General features: G+C 36.6%; 1 protein-coding gene across 2 annotated transcripts in view; it reads right to left on the bottom strand.

Annotated features, from left to right (window-relative positions):
* Nucleotides 1-1,229: 1,229 nt before the first annotated feature.
* LOC117402208 (lethal(3)malignant brain tumor-like protein 3) overlaps nt 1,230-15,556 on the bottom strand; it is a 52,021-nt gene continuing 37,694 nt past the window's right edge. For both annotated transcript variants that reach the window (XM_034003127.3, XM_034003126.3), the window contains exon 22: nt 1,230-3,715. In XM_034003127.3, the coding sequence (XP_033859018.3) occupies nt 3,575-3,715 (141 nt within the window). In that variant the 3' untranslated portion in view covers nt 1,230-3,574. The remainder of the gene's footprint in view (nt 3,716-15,556) is intronic.

Genomic DNA, 15,556 nt, shown 5'->3' with positions numbered 1-15,556 from the left:
AAGGGTGTCAATGCAACCTGCATGGCCTATTTTCAGTTTTCATCACATCATCCGTCGGATATATTGTGAGAAGTGTTGAATTTAAATCAAGGGAAGTAATGTTAAAACTTTACAATGCATTAGTAAGACCTCACCTAGAATATTGTGTTCAGTTCTGGTCACCTCATTACAAAAAGGATATTGCTGCTCTAGAAAGAGTGCAAAGAAGAGCAACCAGAATTATCCCGGGTTTAAAAGGCATGTCGTATGCAGACAGGCTAAAAGAACTGAATCTATTCAGTTTTGAACAAAGAAGACTTCGCGGCGATCTGATTCAAACATTCAAAATCCTAAAAGGTATAGACAATGTCGACCCAGGGGACTTTTTGACCTGAAAAAAGAAACAAGGACCAGGGGTCACAAATGGAGATTAGATAAAGGGGCATTCAGAACAGAAAATAGGAGGCACTTTTTTACACAGCGAATTGTGAGGGTCTGGAACCAACTCCCCAGTAATGTTGTTGAAGCTGACACCCTGAGATCCTTCAAGAAGCTGCTTGATGAGATTCTGGGATCAATAAGCTACTAACAACCAAACGAGCAAGATGGGCTGAATGGCCTCCTCTCGTTTGTAAACTTTATGTTCTTATGTTCTTAATTCTTTTACAGTGGTAATTCTGGTCTTTACATTGCATTAGTTATTTCAGCATTTTGCCCTTTTTCTGTCTTGACATATTTCCTAGTGCAGGCTTTGCATTTCAACATTATCCGATAGCATCAATGTTTAAAATTAAACAGGCTGAAATAATTTGAAAGCTTTGAAAATATAGATTTAAATAACTGATGGAATGACAGCATCATCATACTCCATTTTTTTTATTATTATTATTTATTTCTTAGCAGACGCCCTTATCCAGGGCAACTTACAATTGTTACAAGATATCACATTATACATTATTGCACATTATACAGATATCACCTTTTTTTTTTTTTTTTTTTTTTTTTACATACAATTACCCATTTATACAGTTGGACTACTAGAAATCTTGGTAAAGTACCTTGCTCAAGGGTACAGCAGCATTGTCCCCCAGCTGGGATTGAACCCACGAACCTCCGGTCAAGAGTGCAGAGCCCTAACCACTACTCCATACTGCTGTCTGGTTGCTCTTCTTTGCACTTTTTCTAGAGCAGCAATTTTTTTTAACACAAGCTATCACTCCACTATTGACAACGACAGCTGATTTAAAGCATTTTTTTTTTTTTTTTTTTTTACTTATTAGTGTGCTGCGAGTTACCTGTGTATTAAGCAAAAATACTTGGATGATAAGAGTACTCAGCACAGCCCTTATCAAAGATCATGCCAATTTTGTTGACTTATCTAGTTTTACCTGTGATCATGTTATTTTGGTTATTTTGCTTTACGCTTGCATTGGTAAATGATTTCATTCACTTTGCAAAGGTCAGAGACGGGGTTGAGTTTTTCTTGACACGCGGATACATGTGTGTTTGTGGAGGGTTGGGGGCTTTGAAGACAGCTGGTGTTTATTAACCTTTTAGCAGTAAAGCATGCTGAATAAGGGCAGACCCTTGAGACAAGCTGATACAGTAGCCATATTTGAGCGTGATTTTCCATTTAACATTAAGCAAAGGAAATTTTGCTTTGAAATGTGCTCTTATTGGGCTATTGAAAAAATACATATTTTAAATGTGCATAAAGGAACAGCACGTCATATCTTTTTTTATTATTATTTTATTTGTTGATTCCATTTTCAATACAATTTTCTAAATCACATGTAATACTGTAATAACACCATGCAAATACCTATACACATACAAAAGTATATAAACTGTGCAAGTTATTACCATTTCATATTGTATTTCAAGTCATACCAAACCCCTTGTTCTAAAATAATGCCAGAGGCTTAATCTCTTGATTCAACAGTCTGAGGTTAAACACCTTTTTAACACTGTAAACTTCTCAATTCAGCAAATGTACAAGCAATTAATGCAGGGAATTGCAAATGTAAAGCAATATGTAAAGTTTTCTTCATAAAGGAATTATGCTTTACAACAAACTTAATTTCTGTGGTGATCCCTCTCACATAAAATACAGTAAATATATTACAATTTGAAAGACAATGATATATTAATTATACACATGGCAGAGTTTCCTTGGTACACATATATGTAAGTAACATACATATTCTGCCACAGCTGTAAATACAAAAAAAAAAATTAAAAAAAAAAAAAAATACAACAATATAAAGTTGTCCACTTACCATCTGTATAAGCATGCCAAAATTCGACATGTTGCTGAGGCCTTGTTTGTCTAAGCATGATAGTGACATTATTCAATAAATAACGACTGTACAAAATATACAATGTTGTTCACTGTTAACAAACCCAAAAGCTCAAGCATAACCCATATATAGGGAAATGCGTCTGTCTGCCATTGCAGGGCTTGAAGACAGGTGGGATCAATAATCAAGATTGTATTATTATTATTATTATTATTATTATTAGTATTGTTATTATTATCTCGTTAGCTATATTTAATCACAATGTAAAAACATGCACCATTCCAAATATGTGCCACTGATGATATTCAAGGGGCTTATAGAATGCTTTCTCCTTAATCCTTTTGAATTATTCCGACTTTTTGGATTAATGTTGAGTATTTATCCCTGCACCACTGCCAGCCTTTTGCTTTTGTACCATACAGTAAAAAAAAAAAAAAATAAGTTGTTACTAAATGCTGCAAGATTCTATCTGTGAAATCAAAATTGCTCAACTCCCATGAGTTTAAAAGTGCATTCCCCAGGCACTGCTTTATTTAAAATCCATCAAAATGTGATAATGTTTAAACTGCATTATCCAATTGCCAAAGTGTCCTCCCAGCCGCGAAAATACCACTTTCAGACTCCTAAGCACGAGTCTTTTCCTAACATGCTCAGCAAAAGGATACTTACACAGCAGGCGAACTTTATTTACAGCTGAAGCATACACTTTAAACATAAAACAATAGGAATAAAAAAAAAAACCACATTCTGAAGCTTTTTAAAAAGCTGTGTGAAAAATTGTACTGAAATCAATTATAAATAACTTTGGTTTTCACTGATTTAACATCATTATGAGCAAACTAGATAATTGTTATGAAGAGGTGTGTTAATTCAGGGTGCTTAAATCATGAGTAACTCTTTTATTATGGTATGGAATGTTCCTGTAAACAAAACACAGAATGCACATTTTTTAAAAGTATAGAGGTTCAACATGAGGTGGTATCAAACCACCAAGGGACAATGAAATTTGGTGTGTAGCACAAGGGCACCATGGGAAATTCTGGGTGTTAACCAGTAGCAGAAAGGGGGAAACACTAATGGATTTTAGTGTAGCAGACATTCACCATCCCAGACACTGTGCGTCTTGAAGACATTCCAGCCATGGAACACTGCACTAGGCATGAGGCACATTATTGAATCACTGTCAGATGTAACTTTACAGGCCCATCTTGGTCATTCACTCCACCCGAACATTTGTGCTTGGATTTAAACAATAGCTTTATTTGAGCTTAAGTGCAAAAATGTCCCTCAAGTGCTTACAGTTCATTGTAGGAGTTCTCTGCAGTTTTGAACATCAGAATAGAATTGTAGATTTTCAAGGCAGGTCCCAGTTTAATGCACATTATCTTCACAAGATCCACCTGGGTGAGCAGCAGAAATGCCTCTCCATCAATTTGCTACAGAAGGAAAGATTAAATGAAGAAAGTTTAGAAGACACAGCTAATCTAATCCATTTCTTTTTAGTGCAGGTTCTGTTCTTGACAACCGCCGGCATTTCTGAATTAAGAAATTACAAACACCAATATCCACTGCATGCTTTCCCTGTTTAATCCATCTGAAAGATCATGGTTGAGTAGCACTTTTGATTTGATGTCCTGTTCTGAAATCCCTTAGAACCACTGAACCACTTTATTTAAAAAAAACAAAAAAAAAAAAAACAGAAAATCTAATTGGATACATTTCCCCAAAGCACAAGGGGTAGTAAATGATAACTCCAGTGTTAACCCTCTGAGTACTATTGGGCCGATGACCTGTGATGTATGCTGCAAAAGCACTAGACAGCCGACCATCGGCCCTAGATCGTCCTTCCCATTTGCTGTCAGAAATGTATTTATTGGACTATTTTACCTAGCAACAAAATGTACCAACCAATAGCAGAGAGTTTTGCTATTAATATTAGCCAATTAAATAGTTGTAAAACCAAATACAACTTTGTACTGGTTAAAAAAAAAAAAAAGTATCTCCAAGCTGATGGTTGAGAAATAGCAAATTTAGTGAGTGTGTTTTGTTGTGAGTCTGACAAAGAAGGAGAATCATTTCTAGGTTTTACGGCTTCTGAGGCCGATACAACATATAATTGGGCAAGCCTATATAGTAACCTGGATGGGGATGACAGCGATGTCGATTTAAATGAAGAGGAGGATGGAGAAGAGGACGAGGACAAAGAAAAGAGCGTCAGGGAGGGAGGAGTCGAACAAATATGCATTAGAAATTAACGAAAAGTACAGAAAAAAAAACAATGCTAAATCCAAAACCTATGAGAGGCTTTTTTCATGGTGGTCGCAATCTGGCGGTATGACAAGAAATAGATTTCATGCTGTTTTAGGGTTGTAGCTGAATATGGGGTTAGTGTGGAAGCCTGACGTGAAAGAATACTGGAATACGAAAGATACACTGCAAGCAACGTCAGGATTCCAGCGACAAACTTCTATTTTGTCTTGCAAACCTGCACTTGAATGACAACAGAAAGCAAAAGAAGAAAGACGAACATAGTTACGACAGTTTATTCAAAGTGTGACCAGTACTTGATAATGTGGAGTCTCTTCTTACAAAGTACTATGTACTAAATTAATTTGTTTCAATTGATGAAAGCCTGGTAGGATTGAAAAACCTAACGTCTCTTATGAGAGTACCTTTCAAACAAAAAACATCACCGATTTGGAATAAAGCTGTGGGTGCTTGCTGACAGTGCAAACGCGTATGTGTACAAATTTAAAGTGTATACAGGAGCTGCAAACGACACAGAGAAGAGTAAATTTGGCCAGCCCTATGATGTTATGATGTCTCTCATGGATGGTCTGTTGGATAAGGGACATACTTACTGACAACCTCTACACATCAAGTACCACTCGCTTCAACTCTTACTTATCAGCACGACACCCAGCTTGTCGGAACACTGCGTGACAACAGAAAATACTTTCCTTCGGTTCCGAAATGCAAAGTTGGTGAACAGGTGGTTTACAGGTCTGGGAGATTGCTGTATACTGCTTTCAGACAAAAGGCATCAGGAACATAGCAACTGAGATAAAAGTGATACAGAAGGTAAAGATGTTACCGTACCCGAGTGTGTTGAAATGTACAATCGGAAAATGGGAGGTGTGGACTTGGCAGACCAAAAGATTTAAGCTGCATCCACACTGGACGCGTGCAATGCGAGAGAGCGAAGTCGCCAAATGTCAATCCACACCAGACGTGACTTGAAAATGATCCAAAAGACTGGAAATAAATATATGACCCCGCCCATGCATTCCTATTGGACATACTAGAGATGGGCTGTCCCATTACAAAACAGGGCTTGTTTTGATAAAAGGTTACCACCCTGACCTCTGGCAACTCCGTTGTCAAATAAATTATACATGTGACGTTTCTGTCGGTTAAATTGAATACATCAAACGTGCATTATTATTATTATTATTATTATTATTATTATTATTATTATTATTTAAATATAGGAGTATCTTATTGTGTGGCACTTTATTAGTTTTTGCAACATTTTTATGAATAAAACAAAACCAGTCTCTTCAGCATATTTTGTTCCTCAACCATAACTAACTTACAGGCTACATTCTCAGTCTACCTACAAAATGTATAATTGTTTAATATTGTGTATCAACGATACAAGGTAATGATATAACAGTACACAGTGCAATTGTCAATTTTATATAATAATTTAAAATATTGTATATAGTTCTGTATTCTGTTACATTTTAGTGATGCCTTTCACTTGAGACACTGGGTTATGTGCGTCTACAGTACCTTGCACTGAACATGAAGCACTTCATGCGACTCGGCATCGGCGCACGAACCTTACTGAACAAAATGCTTCACTTTTCATTTTAATAACTTTCATAAGTCATTTCAGAGAATAATGGAACTGTATTTGTTTTAAAATGTGCTGTATAAACGTAGGACGAGTAAGCGTACTGAGTTAAGGGGCGTTCACACCAGACGCGCGTCGCTCTGCAGTCGCCGCAGACCACTGTTCACACCAACGCGGCAGGGGAAAGTCAGTGGGCGGTCTGTTGTTACGTCATGGCTACATGTACAAGCAACAAACTGTAAATGTCAGCGGGAAGGGAAAACTCTTTTTATACAGAAGACACAAAGCTTAGTAAAAAAAAAATATTTTAAGTAATGAGGAGCGAAACATAACACCATCATAATCCCCCCACAATTACTGAAAATATCAGGCAATTGTGTCATTTAAAATAAAATAAAAACATGTTGCTTTTAATATTTTCTTTCTTTCTTTGTGACTTTTGTCTGGTTTGCTGGGTATAGGCAAAGACAGTGTGAGTTCACGGCATCATTATGCACTGATATTATTGAGCATTATACACATGATTAAAAAATGCAATTACTGCCATCCCTTCATATCAATTTTTTTGGGGGGGAAACTGTAAACGCGGCAACAATCAATGGTACTGTGCATCTGACAACACAATACCTGGAGCAATGAACAGCAAACAAAAAAAGATAACTGCGATCGCCCTGCTCTACCGGAGAAAGAAAAAAATATATAAGATCGCTGTGGGTCCAAGACTTCCTCAAGAAAAGAAAAAGGTACGACGAATATCATCGTCTGATACAGGAGCTCCGGTTTGATAAAGGCAGATTTCAAACCTACTTAATGTTGTATTATACAACTCTTGAAAATCTGAAATCAGAACCACAAGCTTTTTCTCCATTGTATTTTAAAATAAAATATTTGTATTTCTTCCTCGCAAAGGAGCCTCCTACTTTTCCCTGATTGGTTGCTAGTAGTTTCTGTCACGGCGCGGCCGCTTCCCGTAACCGCCTCCATTGATAAGAATAGCTTTTGCCGCACGGCGTCTGGTGTGAACGCCCCTTTAGTCTCATACTTCATTGTACTATGTTAGTCCGCCTGAACAGGATCATCTCTCATCCGATTTGGTACGCTACAATCAGGATCTTGTTTAGTCCGATTTAGCGGATGATCCTCCTGTGGTGATTATCATCTGGTACGCTGCAATCGGGATTAACAAGTGTACAAGTGGACTAAACCTGCTTAATCCACTAGTTAGACGCATCAAGTGGACTAACTTTGGTACACCGCAATCGACCCGATGTGCCTCGACTCACAGTAAGTTATGTTTATGTTTACTTCAAGTGCAAAATTGCTGTAGGTGTTTATGCCATGCTATATTATATTGTATACAATTTATGCTGTTTGTTTGGTTTTGATGATGCATAACAATGCAGGTAAAGATTGTGGTTACATTTTTTGTCATGTTTTTTTGTAAAAGAAACTAGCTGGTTAATAAATTTGTTTGTGGATGGAAATGCGATGCGGCTGTGGTCTGTTGATGGCGCTGCTTGCAGAAATGCCCATTTTAATGTTTACGCAGATTAATTTTTTGCAAAGCAAAAAAGTAAGAAAGTAAGAATATGTCGGGATTTGTTGTAATATTTATTCAACACATATTTGCTTGTTTGATTTTTAAAATTATGGATGACTGTAAGAATAACACATCGTCGGTGTTATGACAAAACTTTGTATGTCAATTTTTGGCTCTTGTTTTTTTTTTTTTACATGAATAGAAACTAATGTCTCATAAGTCAACAACTAATAAAGGTGATTCAAAACACCATGTGACTTAACCTTGTATGTCAATTGGATAATACAGTGTCATGAAAAAAACTTGTACGTCAACACTAACATCAACTACTGAGCAGGATTCCATGTGTTCTTTGCAAGCTTAATTGAGGTAAGAGGTTTTTCTGATATATATTTGAACTATCCCTCATTATTCATCTTTGTATTGTTTATTTAGATTTCTTAATTGTAAAGTTTATATTTTGATTAGTAACTTTTGATTTATAACAAGTTTAGGCTTATTGGGAGATAGAAGGTTTTGACATCAATCTTGAATATTAATAATAGACTTGAATAATAAGAAAAGTTTATGTGGCAGGCCTAGTACAGAATGTGTAGTGAAACAAAACAAAACAAAATACAGCGCTTGAGAATTCTAGACGGTCATCTTCCCTATTTTACCACCTGAAAGAAGATGGAATAAGAAAACCAGTATGTAAAAACATGTTCCTCTCCACACTTGGGCTTGGGGAATGGTCTGTGAGGAACTGGATCCAAAACCATCAAGAAAACCTACCTGTAGTTGAAGACAACACGAAGCTGCAGCGTTCTGGTCCTCGTACATTTGACCTTGAAGAACGAGAATTTCTCAGAGCATTCCTTACCATTTTGCCAAATGTACCATCACACTACTGTCGTTCTTTAAGTTCAAAGTTATACTTGGAACCTGTCTTTACTTCTTTGCTCCATTTACACGAAAAATACACAGAATATTGTGAACAAAATAACAAAACTGCACTGTGTCGCCAGATCCTCAGTGAGGAGATTAGAAAGTTAAATCAGAGTCTTTACCATCCTAGAAAAGTTCAATGTGACACCTGTTGTGCCTTCAAGGCAGGTAATGTTTCCGAAGATACATGGCAAGTTCACTGCCAGAGAAGAAAAAGAAGCCTGTGACTCAAAAGAAGCAGACAAACAAAGTGGCATAGACGGCAAGCAAAAGATTTTAATTATTTGTATGGACCTTCAAGCACGCCTTCTTTGTCCAATGTTTAAAACCTTTCAGTTCACAATCTGTAGCCATGATGTCACCTGCTATGTTTGGCATGAAGGAGAAGGAGGATTATCTTGAAATGAATTTGCTTCATGCATCACTGACTCTCAATCAGCACAGCGGATATGATGAATATATTTTGTGGAGTGATGGCTGTGGATACCAGAACCGCAACACTGTTCTTTCGAATGCCTTGCTTCACTGTGCCGTAACTAATAAGAAGACCATCACACAGAAATACCTTGAGCGTGGACACACACACACACACACACGGAATGTGACTCTGTCCACAGTGTGATTGAAAGAAAACTGAAGGACAAAGACACCTACTGTCCTGCAAATTATGTTAATGTTATCAAGTACAAAAGTTAGTATGAAAACGTTTATATATTTAAAAAAAAAAAACACACATGTGCATCTCAAAACCTAGCCCACAGTACAAATGCATTCATTACAACTCATAAGTAAGGCCCTGTGTAAATCGCGATTTCACGGGCTGCGCGGAAATCGTGAAATTAGCCCAATACCATGATTTGTGCAATATTTTTAAGAAATAAAAATAAATTATTTCATAACTATTATTTTTATTTCATAAAAAAAGAATCACATTTAACGAAACTGTACAGCTCTGCTGTGTGCCAGCATGTACTATTTGCCATGCACATAGTGCTGTGAAGTGATTATGTCATATGACTATATGCAATCTAGGCGGGAAATTAAAATACTACACACTGTAAACAAGAAAATGGAGGTCTCTAAAAAGGCTAAAAATGTGTACAGCAGATCATGTAAAGCAGTATCCAGCAGGAGTTTTACACAGCGGTAACGGTAAGCTCTTCTGTACGTCCTGCAACGTTACTGTAGATCACTACCCCGAGAACCAGCTGTTGACGGCATTTAGATTCAAATATTCACCGAAAGAGAAAGGCAGAAATCCAGAGCAGTACTGCGACTGCTTTACTTGCAAAGAAACAAATAACCGTAAAACAGTCTGGTTGCTTGTCAGTGGTCACTGACGAGTCGACTGATGCCCAAGATCAGTATGGGTTACACATTGTATTTGTTTTGCAAGACCTAAATGGTGAACATGCATCTGACATACTAGAACTGAAAGCTGTCCTTGCAGATACACTACCTACAGGCTGTTAATTACAACACCGTTTCACAAGCTATTGTAAAGTGCTTGAATAACTTTGACGTTGATTTTGATGATGTCAATGCATTTATCTCTATATTTGATGTTTAAAAAATAATAATCTGTACACATAATTTATAAAATAGTTCTGTGCACATTCCGCGATATACAATACTTTACCCGTGAAACACTGTCGAGAATTTTAAAGAAAATGTCCATGACTTTCACAGGGCCTTATTCATAAGCGAAAACATAAAAAAATGGTTGTGCTTTATTTTATATTTTAAGGTGCTTTATTTTAAAGTAACTAAAAGCCCGTAAACATTTAAACAGGAAGTTTCACATAAGAACAGCCAGAAGAATCTATGCCAATGAGAGGCATGCATAAAATAACAGGTACAAACCAAAGTCGTAAATCAGGAAAAAATGATAATACATCGAGGGTAAGCGCAAAACTTCGATATTATAATGAGATTCGTATATTTGCATACAAAAGTAGTTTGCAATGAACAGTCGTAACTAAACTACCGCAGCAGGGATGAAATTAAGTTACAGGAGTGAAAATGACTTTAATACATCGCAGGTAGATCTACAAAGTCACAAAAAAAGCTACGAAAAGATACAAAAGAAAAATCAATGATACATAGAGCCCAATATGTTTTGTTGAAGGGGCAGGATTTCACAAATTAATGGCTTTTGTGGAGCCGGAATACCGTGTGCCTTTGAGGCAAACGATAACTGCACACATGGAGAAAGGCTATGTGCACAAGTATGCTTCATCTGTGACCTTCCACTGCTGGACTCACCCCGGAGCATGTAGAGATGATCATTGTTTTAAGCAAAAACATCTGAAAGCATGTAACTAAAGTAGAATGATGTAGTTAAAATAACATTAACATTGAACTTTATTATTCTTATTATTTTTTATTTTTTTAAATAAGGATTACTGAATGAAGCGGAACTACTGAAAAACCGCCAAATGTACAGAATATTCCTGGATTTGTGTTCTGGAGCTTTTGTTCAACTGTATTTTCTTAAACTAAAACAACTGAAGTTGGATGATAATTAAAACGATTCAAGTAAGACGCAGTTACTGTAAACTAAGATTAAAATATAACTTATATTTCCTTTTTTTTCAAATAAGGATTTCTGAATGAAACTGATTTTTGTTATTATTATTATCCCTAATAGACAGGAGTAATTCACTTATGCCTTGGTTCACAAATGAATTCCATAACCTTGCTGTCTATTACTCTGTTTATCAATGCTGGTATTTTAAAGCTGTTTCACACATCAAACCAATGGACTAATCCCTTTAAACCCCTGGGAAATGTTTGATCTCAACTTTATAATGCTAGAGCAAACCAGAAATTTCTTGCAGATTAATCACACACACACATACACACAAATTCACAAAAACTATATAAATTATATCTAAAATACATAATTTAGTAGTACAGTACATACATGTGACAATGCAGCACTGTAAATCCATTGGTAGAATACCCTCACAACCACCCATACAAAATTACAACTTTCCATCATTTCTATAACGTGGTCTAATAGAGATCAAGTCCTGAAAGAGGAAGATCTACAGATATTTTCCAATAAGGGTCTGACGGAATTATTTTACTGGTTCATATATTGAGCTGGTCACTCCTGGAACTGCATTTCAAACAGATATATGTTACAATAACAGGGGATTATTATTATTATTATTATTATTATTATTATTATTATTATTATTATTATTATTATTAACCATTTGACGCCAGGGTAAGATCAAATAATAACACCCCACATCCTCACCCAACAACACAGCTGTGCCTTTGACAGCTATGCCTTTGACAGCTGTGCCTTTGACAGCTGTGCCTTTGACAGCTGTTGCTTTTCCAATCTCACTGAAACTCCTTCTCCTTTTATTTATGATCTGCACAAGCTCCTTTCTGATAAACTGACTGTAGTGCAAGTTGTTATATCTGGTTGGGTCCTCATTAGGAAATCAATACAGGGCTGGAATAACTTCCAGTAGCACCCTGAGGATTAATTAAACACCCTGAGGTCAGGGATTTACATAAAGTATGCGTGTGTAAAGGTTGCCGAGTGGCTCTTGTTATGGCAGGGTATAGCTGTGAGGCAGAAATAGGGTTGCAATCCTAAAACATTTATTGCAACCAGAACTTTCAACAGCAAAACAAACAAACAAAAATAACACAACACAACACAACACAACACAATATACAGTAGCTCATTAATGAGAGCATATCCCTATCTGTCCGCCAAGCCTGCTCCCCTCTAAATGGCACTAAGAGCTCTCTCTCTCTCTCCCCCCCCCCCCCCCACCCACACACACACACACCTATACCAGGTAAACTACCCCCCACCCATCCCACCTGAACAAACCATAACAAAGAAATAGGCCCTATATACATTTCCAGTAAATAATGAATTTACCTTACACTTTTCTTTCTTATTTTTTTTAAGGACTGGAACAGCAAGACATCACATTACACAAGTAAACATTTATTTTTAAATTGAAAGACTTTTTTTTTTTTTTTTTTTTTTTTTTACAGTGAAGAGGAGTTATTCATCACAGCACGATAGCAAAGAAACATTCTAAATCCACAGTTCAAAAAAAGGATGAAAAATCCTTCTGACTCCCTTACACAAAGTTTGATAATTACTGTATGTGTGATCCACAAGAAACTGGTATCAAATCATTACTTAAGAGCCAATGGACAATGCAGTAATCACCTGGTAAAACAGTGATCTCCAATTAAAATGACAAAGCCGTCAAATGCAATATTAGAAAATTAGTGACTATTTGGAAAATAAAAACTACTTTAGGTTATTATTATATTTAGACTTCAGCAGATAACAAGTGACAAATCCAAACTTACTTCAAATAAAGTTTGTTTAGGAAATGCTAATTATATATGGTCTAATGATGAAATTAGCATATTTGACAGTGTTGGAAAAATATGTTTTCCACTGCGCAAATGACCTTTCAGATGCACTCCTCCTCAAGAAACCATGTATGGTGATTTCTGCAGAGTGTGATGAATAAAGGAAAGACTGCAAAGAAACATCCTCAATTGAACCTCATAAGGATGATGTGGTTCTCAATGATAAACATTTCAACATTTTTTTTTTTACAATTACCGTATTCGCTCGAGTAAAAGTCGACCTTGTGTAAAATTCGAGGCCTCCATTGAGATTCGAGTATAATTTTTTTTAAATTATTTTTTCATTTGTTATTGAAACAGATGGTAAGTTTAGTGAAACAGAAAACAAAAATGAACTCCTGAAATCGAAACTGTTGTTAGAGTGCACTTCAGGTGTTAGTTTTTCTAAATATACCGGTATGTATTTAGATATCCTGACGGTGTTTCTAACTTTCTAACATCTGAAAGCAGCTTTTTTGCTTGAACATTCTGTTTGATCTCACCTACTCTAAAAAAAAAATGTTTTCCACTCCAATGAGATCCCCAGAAACATCTACAATGCCTATGAAGTGTGAATTAAAAAAGACTCTGGATCAGTGTTAATCCCAGTAACTTGCAGTGTCATATTCTGGTACAGATGACAGCACACTACAGAAGTTACAGCATACAAACATTCTAAAAGTTATAAACAAAATAGGTGTATTTTTTCCTCCAATACCTCTCAGTTAATTATTATTTTTTGTTTTGTTAATTCAATACACTACCCTACTTAGCTCAATCCAGACGGTTGTCATGCTGATGCGCTGGGGAGGCCGCACTTTGGTTGATCCCCGGAGCCAGCATCGCAGCCGTTGTGTGTGCTGATGCGCCAGGGAGGCAAAATAAGCTGATCCCTGGAGCCAGCATTACACTTCAGCCATTAACACCAGACAGAAGGATATCTACATCATCATATGGAAGGAAACGTAAATGGATGGAGACACATATGGATCACATTAGTTTACTGTAAAGCTACGTCTTAGTTGGTGCTTATCTTGGTGAGAGCCGAGTTCAAATCAGCATGAAGTTTTAACATCTACTCTCGTGTAATGGAAATCATGAAACATCTACAATGCCTATGAAGTGTGTCTGGAGCATATGATAACAATTACAGAATTAATGAGCCGATATAGTTAAAGCTTGAAACACTAAAAAGCTTAGTTTAACTATTTTGTTTAGGAACAGTTAATTATGTACAGTATATCTGTGGCAGGGCGCTGTATTCTGGCCATCCCTGTGTGAGAACGTGGAGCTAATAGACTGACTAGGGATCCCCTGCAGAATGCAATTCTAGCTCCATCGGGCCCCTAGTTAGTCCTCTCACTTTTATATGTATCACAGGAAACGGACAGTGGGTTAGACTGAGTCTGAGATATGGGAACAGCGGAGCGGAGCAAGGTGTGAGTCACTGGCATAACCGCTGCCCATGGTGTTGAGGCAAAAGTGAGCCGGGCTGGCGGAAAGTTCAAAGGCAGCACCCTTCAGAAATTGGGCCCAGATGTGCAACTTTTATTTTAAAGAAATGTATTTTCTTGTCTAAAGAATTCTGTACTATCATGTAGCCATGAGGCATGTTGGAAATCTCAGACCTGTCGCGACACTGTCTGTGATGACCGTCTATTACCGTACAATAAACTACTGTATATACATGTACTACACCGAACTACAATCTGCTACTCTCTCTCTCTCTCGTGTGGCAACCCATGTGACACCTGCTCTGTGACAATATCTTAAGGTTGTCTAAATGCTTTTTGAATTGAACATCCTGTGTGCTCACATTGCAACAGCACTTTATGTTCTGCATGGAAACCTTGTTGATTCAATCTGATTTCAGTTGACTTGATACTTACATACCAATCAAACATCCACTAATATTTTTCAGTAAATATGCTTCTCTCAATAGTCTATTTACAGGTGTGGGGGATGAGCAATGGACTTGTACACTTGGTGTTTTTTTTCCTATTTAGTATGAATGCCCTCAAACTATTCCCACAATCAAATGTGCAACAGTCCAATTCAAAATACCAACACTAACCAATGTTGTTTTATATTGGCAGTGCTTACATTAAAATGTTTTCTAAAACAAACTTTTTAAAAACATTTATTTAAGGGCCTAAAACCTTCCTGTGTTTTGTTTGTTAGTTTAAGAACAAGCTAGAAACTGTGCAGAGTTGTATGGCAAGTAGATGCACTTTACAATCAAATGATAATCTTTGTAGATGAACTTGCAATTGCAAGCAAGTTTCTGACATAGTGCAGTACCAGAATAATTCTATGTAGACTACCTTCTGCAGTAAGGCTACATTTTGGAGGTTTTCTCTGTATATCGACCACTTCATATTTTCCTAATACAAGTCTTCACGTTAAAGAAATAATAAAAAAAAAAACTTTACTGAGAGATGTTAATCCTATGACAGTCTGTTATATTAAAAGATCTTGATTTTTCTACCCCCTTATTCCAGACATACACACATTACACACAGATGGTGTTTGATCAAATATACTGTA

Source organism: Acipenser ruthenus, chromosome 5, assembly GCF_902713425.1.
Source record: "Acipenser ruthenus chromosome 5, fAciRut3.2 maternal haplotype, whole genome shotgun sequence".
Lineage (NCBI taxonomy): Eukaryota > Metazoa > Chordata > Actinopteri > Acipenseriformes > Acipenseridae > Acipenser > Acipenser ruthenus.
Note: the sequence above shows the minus strand (reverse complement) of the source record. Positions and strands in the feature narration are given on the sequence as shown.